Below are 24,023 nucleotides of genomic sequence, written 5' to 3' on the forward strand. Positions count from 1 at the left end.
TAAAATTAAATACCACAGCTGAAAAACTTGCCATTAGAACTGAAAAAGATCAGCAATTCAATGTCCTCCTGAAACTTTCCTCTAATTTACTCTTTGCACAAATGTCAAGGGATGTAAAATTCCATATGAAATGTATATTTTTGGCCATTCTAGCACTACCTTAGTAGAGAAAAATTTTATGCCAGTGGTGGTAAAATTAGTCCATCTACTTTGACACAACTCAGAAAAAAACTGTTGTGACATTTTAATTTTTACTCTTACATATATCAATAGAACATGTCAACAAATTCCAAACAGATCTTCTCAGGAACGAGTGTCAGCTAAAAATAGACAAAGCAGCCAGAGAAAACAGCACATTAACAAGACTAACATAAATACAACTTTTTCCCTCAAGTCTGTGGTAGGAGGGAGTGGAGCTTCTCATAGCAATTCTCAAAGCTGAGAGGATCCCTCCAGGCTGCCCACAGAATTCAGTACCATAGAATTCCTCCTTCTGGAACCCACTGATGGTAAAATTGTCTCCTAAAGATCCTCTGAATCAGGTTTTAACAAACTATATATAGCACTATAGCCAACTACCATTAACTTTAATGGGTGACATAACATTTCTGCACTTACCAATTAAAAAATAAAATAAAATACTCTCCAAACAATTAACTGTTGTGAAGTACTGAATACCTGAATAATACTTACCCCATCTTCATCCTCAATGATATCCTTCCCAATGGAAGCTAACGTAGTCCACTTGCAATTATTTGTTGCCCTGACTGCGCATCTTTTATGTGCTTTAAATTTACACACTAAAAGAAAGACAAAACACAAATCAATTAAAATAATGAAAACTTAGAGTTAAAACTCTCATTCTACCTTTTAGTTATGGAACCGTGTCTAGGGATTACACACTGTCTGCTGACTGCAAGATTACTATTTTGCTCTCCAGAATCACTTTAAGATCTATAGATCAGATCATTAAATGGGATGGTAGCCTTAAATCTTGTTTGTCAGTTATTCAAATGTAAACTTCAATTATTTTAAATGACTTTTTAAAAGGCAATTCTTTTAGAAATAACTCCCATTGACATAACAAAAGAGACAACATAAATCTCTTGCTCACTGTCTTTTGAATGCGTCCCTCATTACAGTTATCCATGACTTTGTCACCTTGAAACTGAATTATGGGGCTATATTTGGAGACCATTTGAAAATTTTAGCAGATGCAGAATACAGTAGTGAGTTTGCTTAGTTATTCATGAAAGGAGCATGTTACACCTGTCCTGAGATTCACAAGAGCTCTTAATTAATCCCCAACTGCAATTCTATGTGCTTACTTTGACCTATAAAAAATTAAATTGTTTGGGTCTTGACTACCTGAGAATTTGTCTCTTTCTTGTGTGAGAGAGCAGCAGATGAAATCACCTGAGGCATTTCAGCAGCTAGAATTCTGGTTTAAATATGAAGGGAGCACTTGCCAGGCATTTCCAGAAAAGGAATTTTACACTGAAGCAAACCTTCCTCTTTGTCCAGTGCAGCCCTTTAGGGTTCAACACAAGGCCTAGAGGAGAGTGTGTAGCTATTTAATAGACTAGAGTAGGTGGGTTTTTTTGGTTTTTCGATTGATTATCACAGGTTAGCAGGGTAAGTACAAGCGTAATTTTTATAGATTCATTTGGAAAATCTACTGTTATTTTAATGTATTATGTATATGCCTTTTGCATTTGGTTAGATATTTTAAAAGTGCAAATAATTTTTATTTTGTTTGATATAATTAACACTCTATGCAATGAAATCATATTGTCCCAAACATACTGATGGATGACAGCTGAGGTTTTATGTTAGTGGAAGGGTATGAGTTCATTCCATTTATAGAACTTTATATAAATTATAGTTGAAATAATAATAAAAGTTTTATGAGAGGACAGACAGTAGCAGTAGTGTCTTTGCAACCAAATACAATTATCAAATGCTTAGGCGCAACATTTGTCCAACATTTAAAGTACTAAGTCCTGGCACTAAAGGCCCCTCTAGGCCATGTGTTTATTTATATCTTTAATACCAATGAACCATTGCCAGAATAATTTTAGTAAATGAACAGGGCACCTTTGCTCCTGCCTGGGGCTTGTGAGAACAGGAAGGATCAGTAAAGGGCAGAAGAACAGAAAGAGCATCCCAGTTTCTCTCTAGCAATCTCTGTGGCTATTTCAAAAACAGCATTCATGAGGTCCAGAGGCATCTAGGTCTAACCTGCCTCCGCCTGATGAATAGCAGCAGATTTTCAAAAGTGCTCAGTACCCACAACAGGTGCCAGATTTCCAAAAGTGCCCTGTGAGGCACAGAATTAACTGGAGTCTGAAAGTGAAGCTCCAACTGGAACAGTCTGGGACAGCCATTTCAAAGAACGGGAGAACCCCATGTGCTCAGCTCACTTGAAAAAATCCACCATTTAACAGGGTGCCTGAAGGGAGGCAAAGCACTTCAGAAAATATAGCCCTGGCAGAGAGTGCTGAAAGCTGTTGAAAATCCAGTTCATGTAAATGGGGTCATGAAAACAAGAGCATCCTCAGACAAAGTGATTCACACTTTTGTCACCTCCAGGCTGGTGTACAGCAAAATCACTGTGGAATAGATCGTAGAGTCATCCACAAACCATCAGTAAGAGGCAGCATGGACTTGTACTGCCTCAGAAGCAGACCAGAAATAAAACTGACACAGTCACAATCTGGAGTCTACTTCACCCAGGCCCCAGGGGAAGTAAGCTGTGCTACATCTAACACAGAATAGTTTACTTCCCTCCAATGGTGTGTTTTGTTTTCTGTTGTTTTTTTTGTTAAAAAAACATTAATAACAAAAAACAAAAAACCCAAAAGGAGATGGTCAAGCTCCTTGTCTCCTCACCCTCGCCAGGTTGCCGCAGCTGGGGCTGCCGGAGAAGTGGTGGGGGCTCCAGCCCTCAGCCCCATGGTAGCCTCCCAGGCCCCCGTGCTGCTGCAGGGCCAGCAGTAGCTCCAGCTCCCAGCCCCACACTGCTGTGGAGCGGGTGGGGGGTCTGGCTCCTGGCTCTGTGCTGCTGCTTGGCGGGCAGGGGGCTCCAGCTTCCGCACTGCTGCAGGGCCCAGGGGCTCGCACTGTTGCAGGGCGTGTACTGCAACAAAAAAAGCACTGATTGCCCCTGTGCAGGAGCTCAGGTGCAACGGCTGGCACATGGGTAGGGACAAGGAGCTGCAGATTTCTTCATCAACTCTCCTTAGCCTCCTATGCAGGAGCAGCAACACCACTGAGCCCACTCTCACAGCTATTTATAGACCTGCATTGTGGGAAGTACATGTAAAGTTTTGGTAAGAGTAAATGGATTCTTTGTGTCCCCTTATTCTTTTGTGAGCATAAAAAGAGATTCCCAGCTGAGCCTGGTATCTAGGCTTGAAGGTGGAATCAATGCAAAGGTCAGGCAGAACGCAGCAACAAACATCCTCAGGTGGATAAGCTGCTGTGAGGATATCATATTGCTGTCTGATCCTTCCATTGGCTGACAATCTGCATCTCTGGCCAGTTCAGTGCCTTGGCTCTGCCCTACAAAACCATCAGCAACTGACAGTCAAGCTATAACTTACAGCACAAACTCACCATTGCCTAGTAAGACAGCTGTACTCTGAAATAATGCAGAGTATGAAAGTCTTGACAAACTCCTAAGCATGGGAAGCAGAGACAGCTTTACTGCAGAGGGACCTTCCAAAGGGTATGAGACTAATCCATCCCATGATCACCTCCACGGCATGCTCCAAGGAAGCATTCTGCAGCATACTGGGAATTATTTGTAACAAATGTTTATATGTCTACATCCCAAGCAGAATCTCATGGAAGGGAAAGGAATGAAGATGCCATGAAATCCACTGGGAACTAGTTATACAGATCCAAACCACCTGGGAAGAATTTAGGTGCTCTAATGATGGAAATGAGAGGTAGGAGAGAATTATATGTCCTCACTTCATTACTGTATAGTACAAAAGCTAGCATCCAATCAGAAGGTATAGGTCTTGGTCCAATGTCTTGTCAACCTGGATGGCTCACTGCCTGATTGGCTAGGACTATGGGTGCTAATTAGAACCTGTAAATTCAGACCCAGAATCAACCAAAAAGTATCTCAAATCTACCTATCCCAAGTATTCCAGTAAAAGGGCAAGTGTCCAGTAATCACCAGCAGATAATACTCTGGAAAGTGGCAGTACAGATATGTATTCTGAATAGCCTGCCTCTTACCCATCTTCAAATAAGACTTCCTAAAGACAGTTACACATATAAATCCACCCACCACCTCATAACAAAGCCCGCTGCCTGGTAGGAAAAATGACCTCTGGAAAAGATAAAATGCATAATGATGAAGACGACCTGAAATCTGTCAGGAGCTTTTACAGATTTTTTTTTAACTATATAGTTTATAGTTTCCCTCTTTGCCATCATGTAAAAATATAAAGAAAAGTAGGAATTCCACAATAACTAACATACAGCTTTACAAATGTGACATTTAAAGTGCTCCTATCTCAAATGATACTGGGGCTGATAAATAAATCAGGTGTGGTACCAAAAACCATCCATAGCACCCAGTTATATTTCTGGATGTCAGCTGACAATGTGCTGATAAAAAAGGAAAGGAAAAATGAAGCTAGTCAGAAACCAGGCTATGCAAAAATACACAACTGATTAGTACAATGCTCTGATTAATTCTAATACAGTAAGGTCTCAGAGTAAGCAAGGGTTCCATTCTGTGTGCCCTTGTGTAAACCTGGATTTCGCATAAACGGGGGTCCGCCTTTTTCCCCGGCAGAGCACATGTTCTGCAGCCGGGGAAGCAGCAGAAAGATAAGTCTTGGGTTGGCCGGGAGGGGGGGCAGTTGGGGAGGGTTAAGTCTGGTGGTGGGTTAGGGCCATGGGAGGTGGGCGGGGGGGGACTAAACCTGGGGTGGGTTAGGGCTGCAGAGGGGTGAAGTTGAACCAGAGCTGTGTGCAGAGGTGGTGAGCAGGAGCCCTGCTCAGGTGGTGAGTCAGGCCGTGGGGGAGCAAGGGGTTGAGTTGGAACCAGAGCCGGGCATGGGTGGTGAGCTAGCAGTGGGGTTGAACCTGTGGGGGTGGAGGGTTGAACCGGAGCCACACAGGGTGGGTGCCTTGAACTGGGGCCACACACGGGCTGATTAACTGGGAGGAAGATTGAACCAGGGGCGGGGGTGTTCAACCAGAGCCATGTGGGGCAGGGGCGGGCGACTTGAACCAGAGCCGTATGTATGCAGCTTAAACTGGGGAAGGAAGATGGAACCAGAGCAGTGTGTGAGGGGTTTGAACCAGCAAAGGTAATTTTAACTGGGGCGGTGGATGAGGGGTGACCTGGAGCCGTGTATGAGGGGTGGTATGCCAGAGCCAGGCGTGGGTGTGTGGGGTGAGCCGGAGCTGCGCACGGGTGGTGAGCTGGCAGGGTGTTGATCCAGGACCAGGGAGGTAGAGCCAGAGTTGTGCCTGAGGGGTGATGAGCTACAGCCAGAGGTGGGGGTGGGGGATGAGCAGGAGCTATGAGCTGGTGGTGAGCAGAGCGGGGGAGGTGCTAAGATGGGGCTGTGCAGAGCTGGATGTGTTGAGCCAGGGCTGGGGGAGTGAGTTAAGAGCAACTGGAAATTGCGGTGCAGGGTTTACTATAGGAATCAGGGTCAGACGCGTAGGAGTGGGGTCGTGTACTCTGAGTTCGCGTACTCTGACACCTTATGGTATACAACATTTTACCTTGCAAAGCAAAAGCAATCAAGTAGACTATTTAATTAGCTTGTCACAATTTCACCAACATCTATTGTCAGATAAAGTAAATAAAATCTATAGCAATTATTAGGTACTAGCAGATTAATCTGGTGTTGCTTAGGCCTTTATTTATTTTTTTAAAATAAAAGAAAAATGTAGATTTATGTAAATAATTGTAATTTTGAAAAATATAGTGTTCTTTTTAGGAAGTTAATTTTTATTTTGGATTTCTTAAAACATTGGTCATTAAAATTTTCTGTCTAATTTTTTTAGTAAATTTTTAAATTGGGAATTCCAGCAAATGAATTTTTTTCTTTGTCCTATAAACTTTAAGTATCCACTATATTTTAACAAAAATGGCTATACTCAATTTGGCTTCTAATACAATTTTCTTCTAATTTTCAAACTTTAAGCATTGATTCAGCTGTGTCAAAACAGAGCACCATTCCAAATTCCTCTGTTTTATCTCTTTTCTGTAAGTGTTAATGAGAAGCAATCCTATTCTGGGTTCATCCTATTTTCTGGCTCATCTTGGTTCAGTCTCTTTCTATATTCACTCAGTTATGTCAGTTTAGAGGACTGTACTTGATTTGGTGATTCTTCCTCTTTTCTGTTTGGTTTTATGGGAAGTAATCCCATTCCAGGCAAATCCTGTTTTCCCGACATAACCGAACCCTTAAGTTGCTTTAAGATTTGATAAGAGGAAGCTGTTCACCAAATTTGGTTGTCCTAGCTTTCACAGTTTAGAAGGAATTCTTGATCAAACAGACAAACTCGCTAAAATATATAGTAGATTATAGAAATGAAGTTAGTGGAATAGACCATTGTTGTTGGCCCTCTTGTTTTGAAAACGTACATCTTTGTTATATCATGGTTTTGCATTAAAGCTATTTCATTTCCTTGACTGATTTATTAATTATACTGCATTGAAAAAAATCTGCATGTCCTGCCAAGCCTCTCTGTATTGTCTTACAAGGTTTCTTTTTGGTGCTTTTCAAAGAACAGCTGCTTATTTGGAATGTTTTTCCTGACTTCAAAAGCCAAAGCCAAACTTTTGAAACTGACAAGATCGCTGTTCTGGTACCCATAGTTTATGTTGTCAAGAAACAAACAGTTGTCCTGTAAGAGTCCACGGAACCTGTTATTTTGTTTCCAAGAATACAGGGCTTAAATATCTACACTGAAAATACTGTCAAACACTGACATGAAAACAACAAAATTCAAAGCACTCCAATTGCAGCCTGTGTGAGGTAAACCTGATTAGGAAAATAATTCAGAGATCGATTCCTTGTTAGTTTCCTCATTTATATGTGAATTTAGTCAGCCTATAACAAATTATTTATATACTACACACACAAAAACTATGCTAAAATCTTTAAGGTTGAATAGTCAGGACCTCAAATGTTATGAAATGCCACAATTAAGGTTGCTTCTCCAACCTTAATTTGACCCTGTTGTGCATCTATATTATGATACAGTCTAACTATAAAATCTCACATTGTATTTTTTTGAAAGAACCCTTGGTCTCATTCAATTCATGGGATGCATAGTACACAAAAAATAAGCAGTTTAGTCTTATTTTTATCCTCAGTGTTCAAAGTGTGGCTCTAGCCTTATTTACTCCATAATATCCAAACTCTGAATACACAATTATTAATTTCCTCACTGGCTCTTCTATGGTATTAAGTGCTATAGAATGTGGATGCATTTATGGAAACATTTATGGAATTAACCTTCACAACAACCCTGTGATGTGAAGAGGCATCATTACCCAGAAGATATGGTCTCGCATGATATTCTAATCAATAAACTAGCCAAATCCATCTTAGATGGGGCTACTATAAGGTGGGTGCAAAACTGGCTGGATAACAATACTCAGAGTGTAATTATTAATGGTTCTTAATCCCGCTGGAAAAGTATAACAAGTGGGATTCTGCAGGGGTCTGTTTTAGGACCAGTTCTGTTCAATATCTTCATCAACGATTTAGATATTGGAATAGAAAGTATGCTTATTAAGTTTGCAGATGATACCAAGCTGGAAGGGGTTGCAAATGCTTTGGAGGATAGGGTCAAAATTCAAAATGATCTGGATAAATTGGAGAAATGGTCTGAGATAAACAGGATGAAGTTTAATAAAGACAAATGCAAAGTGCTCCACTTAGGAAGGAACAATCAGTTTCACACATACAGAATGGGGAGAGTGTCTAGGAAGGAGTACGGCAGAAAGGGATCTAGGGGTTTTGGGCTACGTCTACACGTGAAGCCTACATCAAAATAGATTATTCGATGTAGCAACATCGAAATAGGCTATTTCGAAGAATAACGTCTACACATCCTCCAGGGCTGGCAACGTCGATGTTCAACTTCGACGTTGCGCAGCACCACATCGAAATAGACGCTGCGAGGGAACGTCTACACGCCAAAGTAGCACACATCGAAATAAGGGTGCCAGGCACAGCTGCAGACAGGGTCACAGGGCGGACTGAAGAGCAAGCCGCTCCCTTAAAGGGCCCCTCCCAGACACAGTTGTACTAAACAACACAAGATACACAGAGCCGACAACTGGTTGCAGACCCTGTGCCTGCAGCATGGATCCCCAGCTGCCGCAGCAGCAGCCAGAAACCCTGGGCTAAGGGCTGCTGCACACAGTGACCATAGAGCCCCGCAGGGGCTGGAGAGAGAGCATCTCTCAACCCCCCAGCTGATGGCTGCCATGGAGGACCCGGCAATTTCGACGTTGCGGGACGCAGATCGTCTACACGGTCCCTACTTCGACGTTGAACGTCGAAGTAGGGCGCTATTCCGATCCCCTCATGAGGTTAGGGACTTCGACGTCTCGCCGCCTAACGTCGAAGTTAACTTCGAAATAGCGCCCGACGCGTGTAGCCGCGACGGGCACTATTTCGAAGTTAGTGCCGCTACTTCGAAGTAGCGTGCACGTGTAGACACAGCTATAGTGAGCCACAAGCTAAATGTGAGTCAACAGTGTGATGCTGTTGCAAAAAAAGCAAACAAGATTCTGGGATGCATTAACAGGTGTGTTGTGAACAAGACACGAGAAGTCATTCTTCTGCTCTACTCTGTGGTGGTTAGGCCTCACTTGGAGTATTGTGTCTAGTTCTGGGCACCACATTTCATGAAAGATTTGGAGAAATTGCAAAGGGTCCAGAAAAGAGCAACAAGAATGATCAAAGGTCTAGAGAACATGACCCATGAAGAAAGGCTGAAAGAACTGGGCTTGTTTAGTTTGGAGAAAAGAAAATTGAGGGGGAATATAATAGAGGTTTTCAGGTATCTAAACGGGTGTCGTAAGGAGGAGGGAGAAAACTTGTTCTTTTTGGCCTCTGAGGATAGAACAAGAGGCAATGGACATAAACTGCAGCAAGGGTGGTTTAGGTTGGACATTAGGAAAAAGTTCCTAACTGTCAGGGTGGTCAAACACTGGAATAAATTGCCTAGGGAGGTTGTGGAATCTCCATCTCTGGAGATATTTAAGAACAGGTTAGATAAATGTCTATCAGGGATGCTCTAGACAGTACTTGGTCCTGCCATGAGGGCAGGGGGCTAGACTCGATGACCTCTCCAGGTCCCTTCCAGTCCTAGTATTCTATGATTCTACCCTAATTTTATAGATGAAAAACAGAGGCACAGAGAGTAAGTTAAAAACATCCACTGATTTTAGACACCCAAACTGAGATGCCTAGCACTTGATTTTTGAATGCACTCAGCACCACACAGCACCATATATATATATATAGATATATATATATATAATTTCTGTGGGCAAGGGAATTCAGTCATTCCGAGCATTCAGCCATCTTTTCTCTTCATACAACTCACTGCATTATTCACTTTCAACTTATTCAATAAATGAGGCAGAAGTCCTTCCACCCACAGCTTCCTGCACAACACAACCCTGATTTGTCCTCAGAGCAGGTCCATCCAGTGCACTGAATGAGGAGGGGTCCTATGGAACAAAATAATGCACAGGCACCACAAGGGGGACAAATTAAGGTGGCACAGATAACCTTAACCCTGGCATTTCCTAACTTTTGAGTGTCTGACTTTGCAATTTTAATTGTGTTCTTTTAATGTAATTTTTGTGTGTAAGAAATAAGGATGAAAGGGTTTCATTGTATTGAATTCCTTAATTTACCAGATATGTCTGACATTGAACTGTCAATGTCAGCTGTTATGAAAAATTTACAAACGCTCTACAATTATTCAGAACTAAACATTTGTTAAGTTTACTGTATTATTTCTATTCAAAATACACATAAGAGCAATATTCCTTAGAGACTAGCATAGACAGGCATATAGAAGCGCCAATAAATACTAAACTCATTAGTGGTGAGTGACTGAGGCTAACGAGAGTTCTTAGGGTTCTGTGGGTTATTAAGGTTCCTTGTCTAAAAACTCTCTCTCCACTTAACCAACCTTCAACAGTCCTAAGTAAGGCAGACTTTACAACTTTAAGGGAAAGAAAATTTTGGAAGGAATGGGGAATGACAATTTTCACTTAATTATGAATAATTTATAAATTAAATTATTCTGCATTGAATCCAAAAGCAAGACACATCATGCAATATCTCTTTATTACTGTCTGTGCCCAAATGCAATAGGAATCAGCACATTACTGACAATGGCTAGATGCAAATCCTGATTTGTTGGCATCGCATATTTAGTGGGATGATCTTGGTTACTGGAGATAGTATATGTAGAAGAGATAAAAAAGAAAGAAAAACTGGAGAAGCAGCAGGGTACCTTGGAAGTATTTGTGAGCTACAAAAAGTAAAACAAAAAGGAGAAACACTCCTGAAAATCTGCTTCAGACCAGCAGGACTGGAGAGTCCTGGCTTGACAAAATCCTGGCTGTGATGATTTTGTTGGGATTGGCCCTCATGTCAGCCAGGGTTTGGACTTGAAGACCTCCTGAGGTCTCTTCCAACCCTATGAGGAAAACTGGATCATTTCTCAAAGGTTTTTAAGCTGCAAGATACTGACAGAATTTTGTTTTCCTACAGGGTAACCATAAATCAAAGCATATAAACAATCTAAGTTACACAGAAAATAATTCTTGTGACACAAAGCAAAAACACCAATAAGAAGAAAGACAACCTGGGACAACTGATTTGGGAAAATCAGCAATTCGATGCAACTAAAGGAAGCCTGGAACAACTTACCATGCACTAATTCAGCATAAAAATAAATTGGTTCACTGAATCCAGAATTACATGGGTGTCAAACTGCAGGCACAACCATTTTAGCAAATTAATATACCGAATTAATAGGAGGTAACGGAAAGAAGTAGCATTGAAAATGTCTGGGTTACTCTTAAAAGACACATAGACACTACATTACCTCTGGTAAAAGACTGGGAAGTAGAAAAAATTGCCTTCATGGCATTACAAAGGGCAAGTCAAGTAATATGAGAATTTTAAAAATGAACTGAAAACATAAACAATGGAGACAACAAAGGAAGGATTTATTAGTCATGTAGGACTTGCAAAGAACGTGCAGGAAGGCAAACTACCAAAATTAGTTTGTTAGCCAAATAAATTAAAGGGGATTAATGGAGGCTTTCACAGGTATACAATACCAGGGAGTGAGGAGGGATGATTGTAATATTAAAGAGAGAGTCAATCCATAGATAAATTAGGAAGATTAATTTAATGACTCAAGGAGCTGATAGAGGAGATACCTGAGCCTTTATCTATCATATCTGGAAAATCATGGAAGACAGGAGAGATTCCAGAAGATTGGAAAAGGGCAAATACAGTGCCCAACTATAAAAAGGGGAATAAGAATAACCCAGGAAACTACAGGCCAGGCAGTTTAACTTCTGTGCCAGGAAAGATAATGGAGCAGGTTATTAAAGAAATCATCTGCAAGCACTTGGGAAGGTGGGAAGGTGACAGGGAACAGCCAGCATGGATCTGTAAAGAACAAATCATGTCAAACCAATCTGCTAGCCTTCTTTGACAGGATAACAAGCCTTGTGGATAGGGGAGAAGTGGTAGATGCGGTATACCTAGACTTTAGGAAAGCATTTGATACGGTCTTGCATGATATTCTTATAAAAAAACTAGGCAAATACAACTTAGATGAGGCTACTATAAGGTGGGTGCATAACTGGCTGGATAACCGTACCCAGAGAGTAGTTCTTAATGGTTCTCAATCCTGCTGGAAAAGTATAACAAGTGGGGTTCCGCAGGGGTCTGTTTTAGGACCAGTTCTGTTCAATATCTTCATCAACAATTTAGATATTGGCATAGAAAGTAAGCTTATTAAGTTTGCAGATGATACCAAGCTGGGAGGGGTTGCAACTGCTTTGGAGGATAGGGTCATAATTCAAAATGACCTGGATAAATTGGAGAAATGGTCTGAGGTAAACAGGATGAAGTTTAATAAGGAGAAATGCAAAGTGCTCCACTTGGGAATGAACAATCACTTCCACACGTACAGAATGGGGAGAGACTGTCTAGGAATGACTACAGCAGAAAGGGATCTAGGGGTTATAGTGGACCACAAGCTAAATATGAGTCAACAGCTGTTGCAAAAAAAGCAAACATGATTCTGGGATGCATTAACAGGTGTGTTGTGAACAAGACATGAGAAGTCATTATTCCGCTCTGCTCTAGGCTGGTTAGGTGTCAGCTGGAGTATTGTGTCCAGTTCTGGGCACCACAGTTCAAGAAAGATGTGGAGAAATTAGAGAGGGCCCAGAAAGGAGCAACAAGAATGATTAAAGGTCTAGAGAATATGACCTATGAAGAAAGGCTCAAAGAATTCGTCTTGTTTAGTTTGGAAAAGAGAAGATTGGGAGGGGGGACATGATATCAGTTTTCAGGTATCTAAAAGGGCGTCATAAGGAGGAAGGAGAAAACTTGTTCTTTTTGGCCTCTGAGGATAGAACAAGAGGCAATGGACTTAAACTGCAGCAAGGGAGGTTTACGTTGGACATTAGGAAAAAGTTCCTAACTGTCAGGGTGGTCAAACAGTGGAATAAATTGCCATTGCTGGAGATACTTGAGAACAGGTTAGACAGATGTCTATCAGGGATGGTTTAGGCAGTACTGGACTCGATGACCTCTCCAGGCCCCTTCCAGTCCTAGTATTCTACGATTCTATGACTAGTTGTGATGCTCCTTTATGAAATTTGCCTTCAATAAGATTATATATATGAATTATTAGAAAGGAATAGAAACAAATTAAGAACAGGTGAAAGAATGTTTGAATATATATACATAAACCAGTCCAGATTACATACATTTTAGAATCTAAAGGACATTAGGAAACAAATTACACTATCACCAAAAATTGTATCTAAAAATCATGGATAAATTGAGATATAACAGAAAACAAAAATAAATGTGATATTAGTTTTCCAAAAGGGAAAACCAAGTGTAAGGAATGTGGCAGCAGGACCCCAATCCTGCTGAAGGAATCTGAGGAATGTGTTCTTTAGAGATGCAAATAGGAAGTGTTGTGTGCGTGTGAATGTGTAAATGTAAGTATCAGAGGGGTAGCTGAGTTTAGTCTGTATCTTCAAACACAACAAGGAGTCCAGCGGCACCTTATAGACTAACAGATATTTTGGAGCATAAGCTTTCATGGACAAAGACCCGCTTGTCATTGGACTTCTCATTGTTATATGTACATTACTTGTTTCGTAGGAGGAAAAAGCAGTGGTGTTTCTCCTATTGTAAAAACCTGATTGTAAAGTCACAAATTAAGCTATCACTCAGTGTAGGAATTGTGGAATATCACCAATGCTTGAAATTATTGAGGGGATATAGGGTGGTCATAATCGCTGCGTAAGATGTGGATCCCACAGGGCTCCCCTCAGCAGAGACCTCTAAAGGGAGGGTGGAATGGATACTGGTTTAACCAGCTGTTTGGGAGCCTTCTGGTCATACAGTCATAAGTCTAGTTTGAGTGGTTTGCCCACTACTCCCCATGTTCAAAGAAACAACTAAAACTGTAGAGAGAACAACAAGAAGTCTTGTGGCACCTTACAAACTAACAGATATTTTGGAGCATAAGCTTTCGTGGGCAAAGACCCGCTTCGTCAGATGCATGAGTGGGTGGGGTGGTTTCAGAGGGGTATTTAAAGAGTGGGGTCCCAGTAAGAGGGAAGGCAAGAGCTGACAAGGTCTATTCAGCAAGTTGGAAATGGCCCAGTATCAACAGTACTTATCAAAAGAGGAAAAAACAAGTTAGATCAGACAGGGGGATGTGAGCCTCTGTCAGAGTCTAATGGGGAGATATTAGATTAAACAGATTAAACTATTTAATGGATTAAACAGAGACTGGGGTGGCTTGCAGCTTACCAAGGCAGTTTCTCTGATCTGGGTGGTAATATCTCCCCATTAGACTCTGACACTTTGTTAAGCTAATTCTCCCCCGTGACAATTTAGATAAACTTCGAAGTGCCGGCTCACATGTAGCTGTGGCTTACCCAGCGGTACTTCGAAGTACCCCGGGCACAAATTTTGAGGACTAAAGGGACTTCAAAGTTGCCCAGGCACTTCAAAGTACTGGAGGGTTAGCCACGGCTACGCATGAGCCGGCACTTCAAAGTTTAACACTTCGAGGTTGCTGCGGGGGAGAATTAGCTTCATGAAGTGCTGTATACGCAGCACAGCACTTCGTTAATAATCTCTCAACACCCAACTTACCATGCTGCCTTCGAAGTAGGGAGCTAGTGTAGACACAGCCTATAAGTCCCATCTCAGTCTGTAGTGGAGCAGCTTGTCGGGGAGAGTCTGCCTCAGTTTCAGTCCCCACTGGGCTGCATGGCCTGGGAGACACTAAAAGTCCCAGCTCCAGCCACACTGGGGAGCAGGAAGAGAGGAGTCCAATTCCCCTTCAGCCCCAGCTGCGGGGGCTGGAAGGAGAGAGAAGTCCTGGCTGGAGAATAACTGCAGTAACTGTGTTTGAAAGGGAATCCAAATTCTTCTTCTTCTTCTCCTTCTTCTTCTGTTAAACCTGCCATGTCTGAGACCCAGCTCGGGGGCTGCAGTGGTACTGGCTGGGAGAGATGCCTCTTCCCAAACAATTTCTAAAACTTAATGGAAATCACTTGGATCCCAGACAAGTGTTTTCCATTAGGTTTTAGAATTAGTTTAGGGACATGTATTGAAAACCATTAAGGCCAGATCTTTTTTTATCTAGTGATGTTCTGGCTTTTCAGACTACTTTAATGACTCATAAGTAGCAAGCATTAGGTTTGGTGTTGAGCTTTGTAGAGTGAACACCTATTTGCAAGCTTTCCGAAGCAGAGATGCAGACTCCCAAGTCATATATTAAGGTACTCACTTTCTTCAAGGAGTACGTAAAAATTCAATGAGCCTACTCTGATTTTTTTTAAGTTGGTGAAACCAGGAAAACTTTTGACTATTCTAGAGAGCTCAGTTGCATATGCAGTGTCTGACTACATCTACACTAGCCAAAAATTTCGAAATGGCCATGCAAATGGCCATTTCAAAGTTTACTAATGAAGTGCTGAAATACATATTCAGTGCCTCATTAGCATGCTGGCAGCTGCGGCACTTCGAAATTGACATGGCTTGCCACCACGCGGCTCGTCCAGATGGGGCTCCTTTTCGAAAGGATCCCAGCTACTTCGAAGTCCCCTTATTCCCATCTGCTCATAGGAATAAGGGGACTTTGAAGTAGTTGGGGTTGGAATAAGGGGACTTTGAACTAGCCGGAGTCCTTTCAAAAAGGAGCCCCGTCTGGACGAGCCGCGCAGCGGCGAGCTGCGTCAATTTCGAAGTGCCGTGGCCGCCCACATGCTAATGAGGCACTGAACATGTATTTCAGTGCTTCATTAGTAAACTTTGAAATGGCCATTTGCATGGCCATTTCGAAGATTTTGGCTAGTGTAGACACAGCCTCTGAGTCCTAAAGGCTTATTTAAAATACACATAACCAACCACTTGGTTTACTTCCCTTTGTATTCAGTGTTGCCATTTATTTCTCTGCAGTTTTGTTTGCTCTTTGTGTTGCTTCATTTATGATTACTATTTTATGTGTAAGGCACTGAGCTGATAGCCTTTAGAAATTGTATGAGCCTGAGGCTATGGTTACACTACAACGATCTGTTGACAGAAGTCACTGTCGACAGATACTTCCGGACAGAATCTCTGCCTACAGAACATGTCCACACGTAATACAGGCTCTTCCTGTCAAGGCCCTCTGTCGACAGAGAGCAGCCAGCCTGCCCAGCCATCTGTCGACAGAACAGCCAACCAGAAACTCTGCAAACAGAGCAGCCTGGTGAACTGGAAGACCTCTCTGTCGACAGAGGGTGCCCCAGATGGTGCATCTACACTTGCTTTCTTGTTTCAAAAAGGCATGCAAATGAAGGAAATCGAAAATGCAAATGAGGTGCACATTTTCATATTTGGCACCTAATTTGCATATTCCTATTCCAAAACAGCGTCTTTTAAAAGAAGAAAACCAGTGTAGATGCTGCTCTTTCGAAAGTAAACCCCATCTTTGAAAGAATCCTTTTTCCCATTAAATAAAGGGAAGAAGGATTCTTTCAAAGATGGGGCTTACTTTCAAAACAGCAGCATCTACACTGGTTTTCTTCTTTCAAAAGAAGCTCTTTTGAAATAAGAATATGCAAATGAGGTGCCAAATATGCACATCATTTTGCATTTTCAATTTCCCTCATTTGCATATCTTTTTCAAAAGAGGAATGCAAGTGTAGATGCACCCAGAGTGTCTACACTATTGTTTTGTTGACAGAATCTGTCAGAGACTTTATGCCTCATAAGGGTCAAGACAGAACTATGCTGGGAAAACTGCTGCCTTCTGTCAACAGAATCTTGAAAGAATGTATTTGTAGTGTGGACGCTCTCTAGTTTTGTCAACAGAAGGCCCCTTCTGTTGACAGAACTCTTTAATGTGGACCATGGTTTCCCAAACTGGGGGGCCTGCCAAATTCCGGGGCAGGGGGGTGAGGCGACCCAGCCCCTCACATCCTCCCCCCCACCTGAAGAAAGAGCTGGCCTTTGCTTCCCGCTCTCAGCCCCTGCCATTTTACATGGGAGACCTGGTGCAGCCACTATAAAAAGCAGGCAGCTGGCGAAGAACCACATGGAGCTAGCTGCCTTCTGCAAAGAGGAGTGAGTGTGGGTTGGCGTGGGGGGGTCAAGGATGAGGATGGGGTTAGATGAGAGGCTTGGGATTCCTGGCTCAGATGCACGGGATTGGGTAAAAATGCGGATAGTCCTGGCTTTGTGGGATGGGAGGGACTCAGGAGGGCAGCTCACAGGGCTTGGGCAGCCAGCTGGCTTGTAGACTTGTGGTGCTTGGGCAGCTGGCCCCAGCATCACAGGGTCCAGGAAGCTCTGGCTGGCAGCTGGCCTCAGCAGGGCAGGGCTTGGGTGGCTCAGGCTGGCATGGGGCTCAGGTTTGTTGGGCTGGCAGGCAGGTGGCTGGCCCCAGCAACGTGGGGCTCGGGCAACTTGGGATGGCAGGTGGGAACCTGGCCCTGGCAGTATGGCCCACGGCTGGGGTGGGTGGCTGGTGGGCAGGCAGCTGGTCCCAAGAGGGTGGGACTCAGGCAGCCAGAGGGCGGGTGAGAAGGCAGCTGACCCCAGCAGCGCAGGGCTCAGGTGGGCGGCTTTGGCAGCGTAGGTCTCAGGTGGGTAGGCGACTGTCATGGTCAGCTCTGGTGGCCTGTGAAGGGCCAAGAAAAACTATTTGTGCTTGTTTTTAATTTTAAATAACATTTTATATCAAATTTTTTTGTTTATTTCAAATTATGAATTGAATTTTTTATTAAAAGGGGGGCTGGATGACAGTAAAGAAGAAGTGGGAGGGGCGTGAGGGTTTCTCAAAAATCAAAAGGGCGGCGTGATGCTGACAAGTTTGGGAACCACTGGTGTTGACCCAGCTGGTTGGAAGAGATTTCCTGACAAAACTTCTGTTGACAGAGGGTGCCACACACAAAAGCCAGTCAGAAGAGAGCACAGCTCTGTTGACAGAGCAGTTGGACTGCTTGGCTGCTCTCTCAACAAAACAGACACCCGGGAGCACAGCAGGCAGGGATGCCCATTGTTCTGGATGCCTTGTCTGTTGAGAGAAGGCCCCCCATTGTGAACGCATGGCTTTTTTGTCAACAGAATCTGGCTGAGAGGCAGAACACTGCTGGCGAAAGTGCTGAGTTTTGTCAATAAACTGTCAACAAAACACGTTTTGTTTGTGGAGGTTCCAGCAGTTTTGTTGACACAACCAGGGTTTTGCCAGCAAAACTCGCTAGTGTAACCAGACCCTGAGTGAAAGCCTTTTGCTCTCCTTTCAGTATCTGGGGGAAAAAACAAAAAACAATATTTGTGATTAGAGCACATCTACATCTAGCTGACTCATAGATTTGCTCAATGTCTTAAAGCTGAGCTACGTGTGCAGGGATGCAACAGGGATGGATTGGTGAATTGCAAAAGTACACTCATCCCTCGCTATACGAGCACAATTGGTTCCCAACTTTCTGCTCGTAGGTGAAAACTCATAAAACGGGAACAAAATTACCATTAAAATACATGTAAATATCTCTGCTTGCTTGCTAGTGCTCCTAACTAGGGGAACGAGTGGCAGCAGGTTGCACCGCTTTTCAAAGGTAAGTGAACCTTGGGTTGGGGAGGGTTAAAGGCTGGGAGCAGTTTGGGGCTGTGAGGGGGAGGGAGGGTTAAAATCTGGTGGTTGGTTGGATCCGTGGGGGGGAATGCGGAGGGGGGTTCAGGCTGCTGCGGTTTGGGGCCATGGGGCCAGCAGAGAGAGGGTACAGGTGGCAGGGGGTCTGGCTGCGGGGCTGGCAAGGGGGTTTGGCTGTTGCAGTTTGGGGCCACAAGGCCAGCAAGGGGTCAGACTGCGGAACCGTGGGGGTTCAGGCTTGTGGGGCTAGCGGGGGAATCTGGCTGCAGTGGTTTGGGGCCGCGGGGCCAGTGGGGGGGGTCTGGCTTCAGCAGACTGGGGCTGCAGGGCTGGCAGGGAGGGTCAAACTATGCGGGGGTGGAGCTGTAGGGAGGGGGTTGTGTCATATTAGCCGGGGGAGTTCATTCATCGAGTGAACTAAGGGAGGTATATGTGTCTCTTGTTTAAGCAACTACTCATAAGTAAAGTTCTTGTTTAATGAGGGGTGAGTGTACATAGCATAGTAGTTTTTTGGCAGATGTTTCATTTTTTGAGAGCAGCTTTAGTGGAGATTCTGAAGATTTAGTGGTCCATAGAACAAGAATTGGGTCTTACCCACAGAAGTTCATTTAGCAGATGGCTAAATTGAGATTCTGATGCATATATTTCGCTTTTACTTATTGGCCATGTCTTGGATTTATTTTACAGCTGTTTTCAGTATGCCCCATTTTGCATCTGATGAAGCAGGTCTTTGCCCACAAAAGCTTATACTCCAAAATATCTGTTAGTATATAAAGTGCCACAGGACTTCTTGTTGTTTTTACAGATGCAGACTAACACAGCTACCCCTCTGAAACTTGTCACCATTTTCATGTGTTTACTAGTTTGAAGTGTTAGAAAGGATGATAAAATACATGTACTCTACAGGTAGTGTTAATTTTCTTTTTGTTTAATTTCATATTAATTAAACATTGTAAGCATTCCTCCTTGTCAATTATCCCTTGTTTAAATATTTTTTCATCTTGCATACCTAGGAACTCTTTAAAATATATATTTATAGCTAGGATTTTTGCTTGTGCTGATGGTGCATGTCTGTACATGACTTCAGTACTGGTGTTGCACACAAGAAAATTCAGCCTGCCTAAGTGATAATTCAACCCCTCCAAGGATGGAAAATCTTAGAGGGAACACTGTGTGGCCCCTACAAATCATACTTCAAAAAGTTAATGAATGCCTGAAAACTGTCTGAATGACTAGGGAAATTTAAAAATGATAAACAGCAATGGCAATGGAGGTCAGCTACACCATCTCTAACTCCTGTGACAACTGTTACCCCCAGTGAGACTACCTAGATTCCTGAGGCTCTATGTGCTGGTAGCTTTCCAAGATTCCATGCTGACCCTGCCAGGAAGGAGAAGTGAAGTGGAGGCATTGCCAAATAAATTCACGTGGGAAAAAAAGGCAAGTTAAACATTCAGCAGGGTACAGCAGGATTCAGAAGAACACAGGCCAGTCCATCACAAGCCAAAAGGGGACTGATACTAAAGCAGAGAACAAGGTGGGTGGGGGTGCTATCTTGGAGATATCACTGAGATCCAAAAGAACAACGAGGAGACCTGTGGCACCTTAAAACCTAACAGATTTATTAAGGCATAAACTTTTGTGGACAAAACCCCAAGATGCATGGAGTGGAGACACAGAGGCTGCTATAGATATATTACAGGTTGAATTTAAAAACAAAAAAACAGTTTTGTAGTACTTTAAAGACTAACAAAATTATTTATTAGGTGACGAGCTTTTGTGGGACTGACCCACTTTTTCAGATCTGGAAATTCTGAAGAAGTGGGTCTGTGCCATGAAAACTCATCATCTAATAAATCACTTTGTTAAAGTGCTACAAGAATGCTTTTTTTGTTTTGTGAAGGCACAGAATAACATGGCTCCCTCTCTGTGACTAACGGTTGAACCTCTCTCATCTGGCACCTTCAGGACCTGACCAGTGCCAGATGAGAAAATGAGATGGAGGTCAATATTTTCTAGCATATTACCAATACTTCCACTGCTTACTGGGCTCTTAGAAGGCATTTATGGGCAAATCACAGCTAAATAACAGCATAAAACACTGAGAGGCAGGACTAGTGGCTGTAAACAAAGTTTATGGGACCACAGAAAACTTCGCCACACCCATGATAAGCGGTCGTCCGGCAAACTGAAATCATGCCAGATTATAGAGTTTGATAGAGGAGAGAGTTCCAATTTAGAGAGGTTCAACCTGTAGTACGCTGAAGGAAGAGTGTTACCCTACCATGTGGAGGACCAGTGATAACAAGACCAATTTAATCAAGGCTGGTGTGGCCCACTTCCAACAGCTGATGAGGAGATATCAATACCAAGACAGGGAAAATTGCTTTTGTATTGAGCCAACCATTCTCAGTCCCTATTTAAACCCAGATTAATGGTGTCAAGTTTGCCGTGCTCTGCAGTTTCTCTTTGAAATCAGTTTCTGAATCTTTTTTGTTGAAGGATGACCACTTTTAAATCAGATACTGAGTGTCCAGGGAGACTGAAGTGTTCTCCTACTGATTTTGTATGTTACCATTCTTGATGTTTGATTTGTGTCCATTTATTCTTTTGTGTAGAAACTGTCAGGCCTGGCCAATGTATATGAACACATACAGGCGGGTATTTCTGGCACATGATGGCATATACCACATTAGAAGATATGCAAGTGAATGGGCCCCGATGGTGTGGCTGATGTTAAGTCCTATGACGGTGTTGCTTTAGCTGAGGGCTATAGGTTATGCCCAGTGGTGTTCTCTTATATTCCTTGTTGGGCCTGTCTTGTAGTAGGTGAACAGACTACCATGGCTACCTCTCTGATATTTGTGGGATCCTGTCATTTAAACTCAGACCTTAATGACTCAGATCCTGTCATTTAAACTCAGACCCCGTTGATTTCCGAGGGAAACTGAATAAATTCTCAACATGGATTATCAGAAAAAGCTCAAGATGACCCCGAACACCACTTCAAACTCACTAATGTACCCACTGATGGCGAAGGTAGACAAAAAGAAGATGACATTGCTTGTGTTGGACATAGGACTCAGTAGCTTCTCTCCCTTTCTCTCTCCTCCCCTCTACCCCCACCCCCAAAGTCAGTCCTGCCCTCAGGCCTGTCCCGAGAGGGGTGCAGACCAGGGTAACCCTCACCCAGTGGCCCAGGTGCAGGGCCTGGGACAGCCCCCTGGTCCAAACTGTCACCTCCCCTTCCCCCACTCTACCCCCTCCAGTCTGGCCAGGGATTACCTGGGGCAGGGAACGGGCGGTAGATGACAGCGGCAGCTGCAGGGGATTCCCTCTCCTACCCCCCCCCCCGCATCATCTGCACACACTCTGCACTCCACTGTGCCCTTCCAGCCTGCTGAGCCCTGCTTCTCACATGTGACCGGAGACCTTCCAAACGTGCGGAGCCTGGGTCGGTTGCCCCACCTCATTCTGTGGATGGGACGGCTCTGCCTGCCCTTTTCCTGGCCCTGACTGCTCCAAAAACGGCTTATCTTCTCTCCTGATCTCCCAGGGAAGGGTGTCTTGCTCCTTACTGGATAACAAGGCAACTCTAAGTTTGCCCATGGCTCATCTTCTCTACCATGGACAGTGCATCTCTCCCTGAAATACCAGCACACAGAGCCTCAAAAATGTAGGTGGCATCCTTGGGGTTTACATATATATTCATATCAATGTCTTGGGAAAGTTTCATCTCATTGAATGATGTCAGATGGGGAGCACGGAAGGACAGGGACAGAGGCTGGCTTTAGAACAGTTTACTGCCTATAAAGCACTGGGTAAAGAGAATCAGACTTCCATGGGTAGTGAGGTAATATACAACTTAGAATCACAGAATAACTGAAGCATAGAATCCTAGGGCTGGTAGGGACCTTAGGAGGTCACTGAGTCTAGCCCCCTAACTAAATCATCCCAGCCAGGACTTTGTCAAGCCAGGACTTAAAAACCTCTAGGGATGGAGATTGTACCACCTTTCAAGGTAAAGCATTCCACTGCTTCACCGCCCTCCTACTGAAATAATTTTTCCTAATATCCAATCTACACCTCTCCTCTGTAACTTAAGACCATTGCTCCTTGTTCTGCCATCCATCACTACAGAGATCAGCCTCTCTCTCCATCTTCTTTAGAACCCCCTTCAGGAAATTGAAGGCTGCTATTAAATCACCCCACACTCTTCTCTTCTGAAAACTAAATAACCCTCAGCCCCTCCTCTTGGGTCATGTGCTCCAGCCCCTTAATCATTTTGTTGCCCTCTGCTGACCCCGCTCCAATGTACCCACATCCCTTCTATACTGGGAAGCCCAGAACTGGATGCAATAATCTAGATGTGGCCTGATCAGTGCTGAACAGAGGGGAATAACAACTATTTTAGATCTGATGGAAATGTTTCTCCTAATGCACCCCCAACATGTTGTTAGCCTTCTTGGCTACAAGGGCACATTCTGGACTCAGATCCAGCCTCTCATCCACTCTAATTCCCAGGTCCTTTTTTGCTGCACTGCTACTTAGCCAGTGGGTCCCTAGCCTGTAACAATGCTTGGGATTCTTCTGTCCCCAGTGCAGGACTCCGCACTTGTCCTTGTTGAACCTCATCAGATTACTTTTGGCCCAATCCTCCAATTTATCTAGGTCTCTCTGGACCCTAACCCTTTCAGTGTCATCTGCATATTTGCTGAGGGTACAATCCATCTGCTCATGCAGGTCATTAAGTACTTCAAAATGGATCTCATGAGGATCCCCTCCATGATTTTTCTGGGGACTGAGGTAAGGGTGACCAGTTTATAGCTCTCTGGATTGTCCTTCTTTTCTTTTGTAAAGATGGGCACTACATTTGCCATTTTCCAATCACCCGGGACCTCTCCTGATCTCCTAGAGTTTTCAAAGATAATAGCCAAAGGCTCTGCAATGGCATCTACCTATTCCCTCAGTACCCTTGGATGCATTAAATCTGGACCCATGGATTTGTGTGCATCTAGCTTTTCTATATAGCTCCTAACCTGTTCTTTAATAGATTGTGAAATAACTTATCATATTTACATTATTACACAGCAGCAAGAGTCTACTGAACAGTTAACTATTTTATAATTGATCGTCTTACCATTATTTAAAGAGTATTTACAACATATTTTTATCCCTACTGAGAAAGGAAAACCAAAACTTGTGTGTAAACATCATATATATCCCATAAGGACATATATGACATTTAATTTATTGATGCTTTCCAGGAAACAAGACAGACATATCACTGCTTTTTATAAAAGTTATACTGGAAAAAAGCAACAAATGGTAAAATAAAACAGAATATTTTCAAAGTTATTACAGAAATTTTTCTGTACTAGATCATTTCTAGTTTAATACGGACCCTCTAGGACAATTCGATTTTTATTTATGTTGGATATTTAACTATCAAATCACAACAAAGCTATAAATGTTTTATTTATCCACTGTACAATCAGTGAAAAAGTACATTCTATCCTCTCCACCTCTACTTCAATATCAGTCAGCAAAAAGAGAGCAACAAATCAGGCAAAAACAGTAAA

The 24,023-nt window shown here is 43.1% G+C and overlaps 1 protein-coding gene across 2 annotated transcripts in view; it reads right to left on the reverse strand.

Moving 5' to 3' along the window:
- The window catches only part of DGKH (diacylglycerol kinase eta), a 297,736-nt gene that overhangs the window by 87,853 nt on the left and 185,860 nt on the right, over positions 1–24,023 (reverse strand). For both annotated transcript variants that reach the window (XM_074988416.1, XM_074988410.1), the window contains exon 7: positions 694–800. In XM_074988416.1, coding sequence (XP_074844517.1) covers positions 694–800 — 107 coding nt within the window. The remainder of the gene's footprint in view (positions 1–693; positions 801–24,023) is intronic.

Source organism: Carettochelys insculpta, chromosome 1 (assembly GCF_033958435.1).
Source record: "Carettochelys insculpta isolate YL-2023 chromosome 1, ASM3395843v1, whole genome shotgun sequence".
NCBI classification, from domain to species: Eukaryota; Metazoa; Chordata; order Testudines; family Carettochelyidae; genus Carettochelys; species Carettochelys insculpta.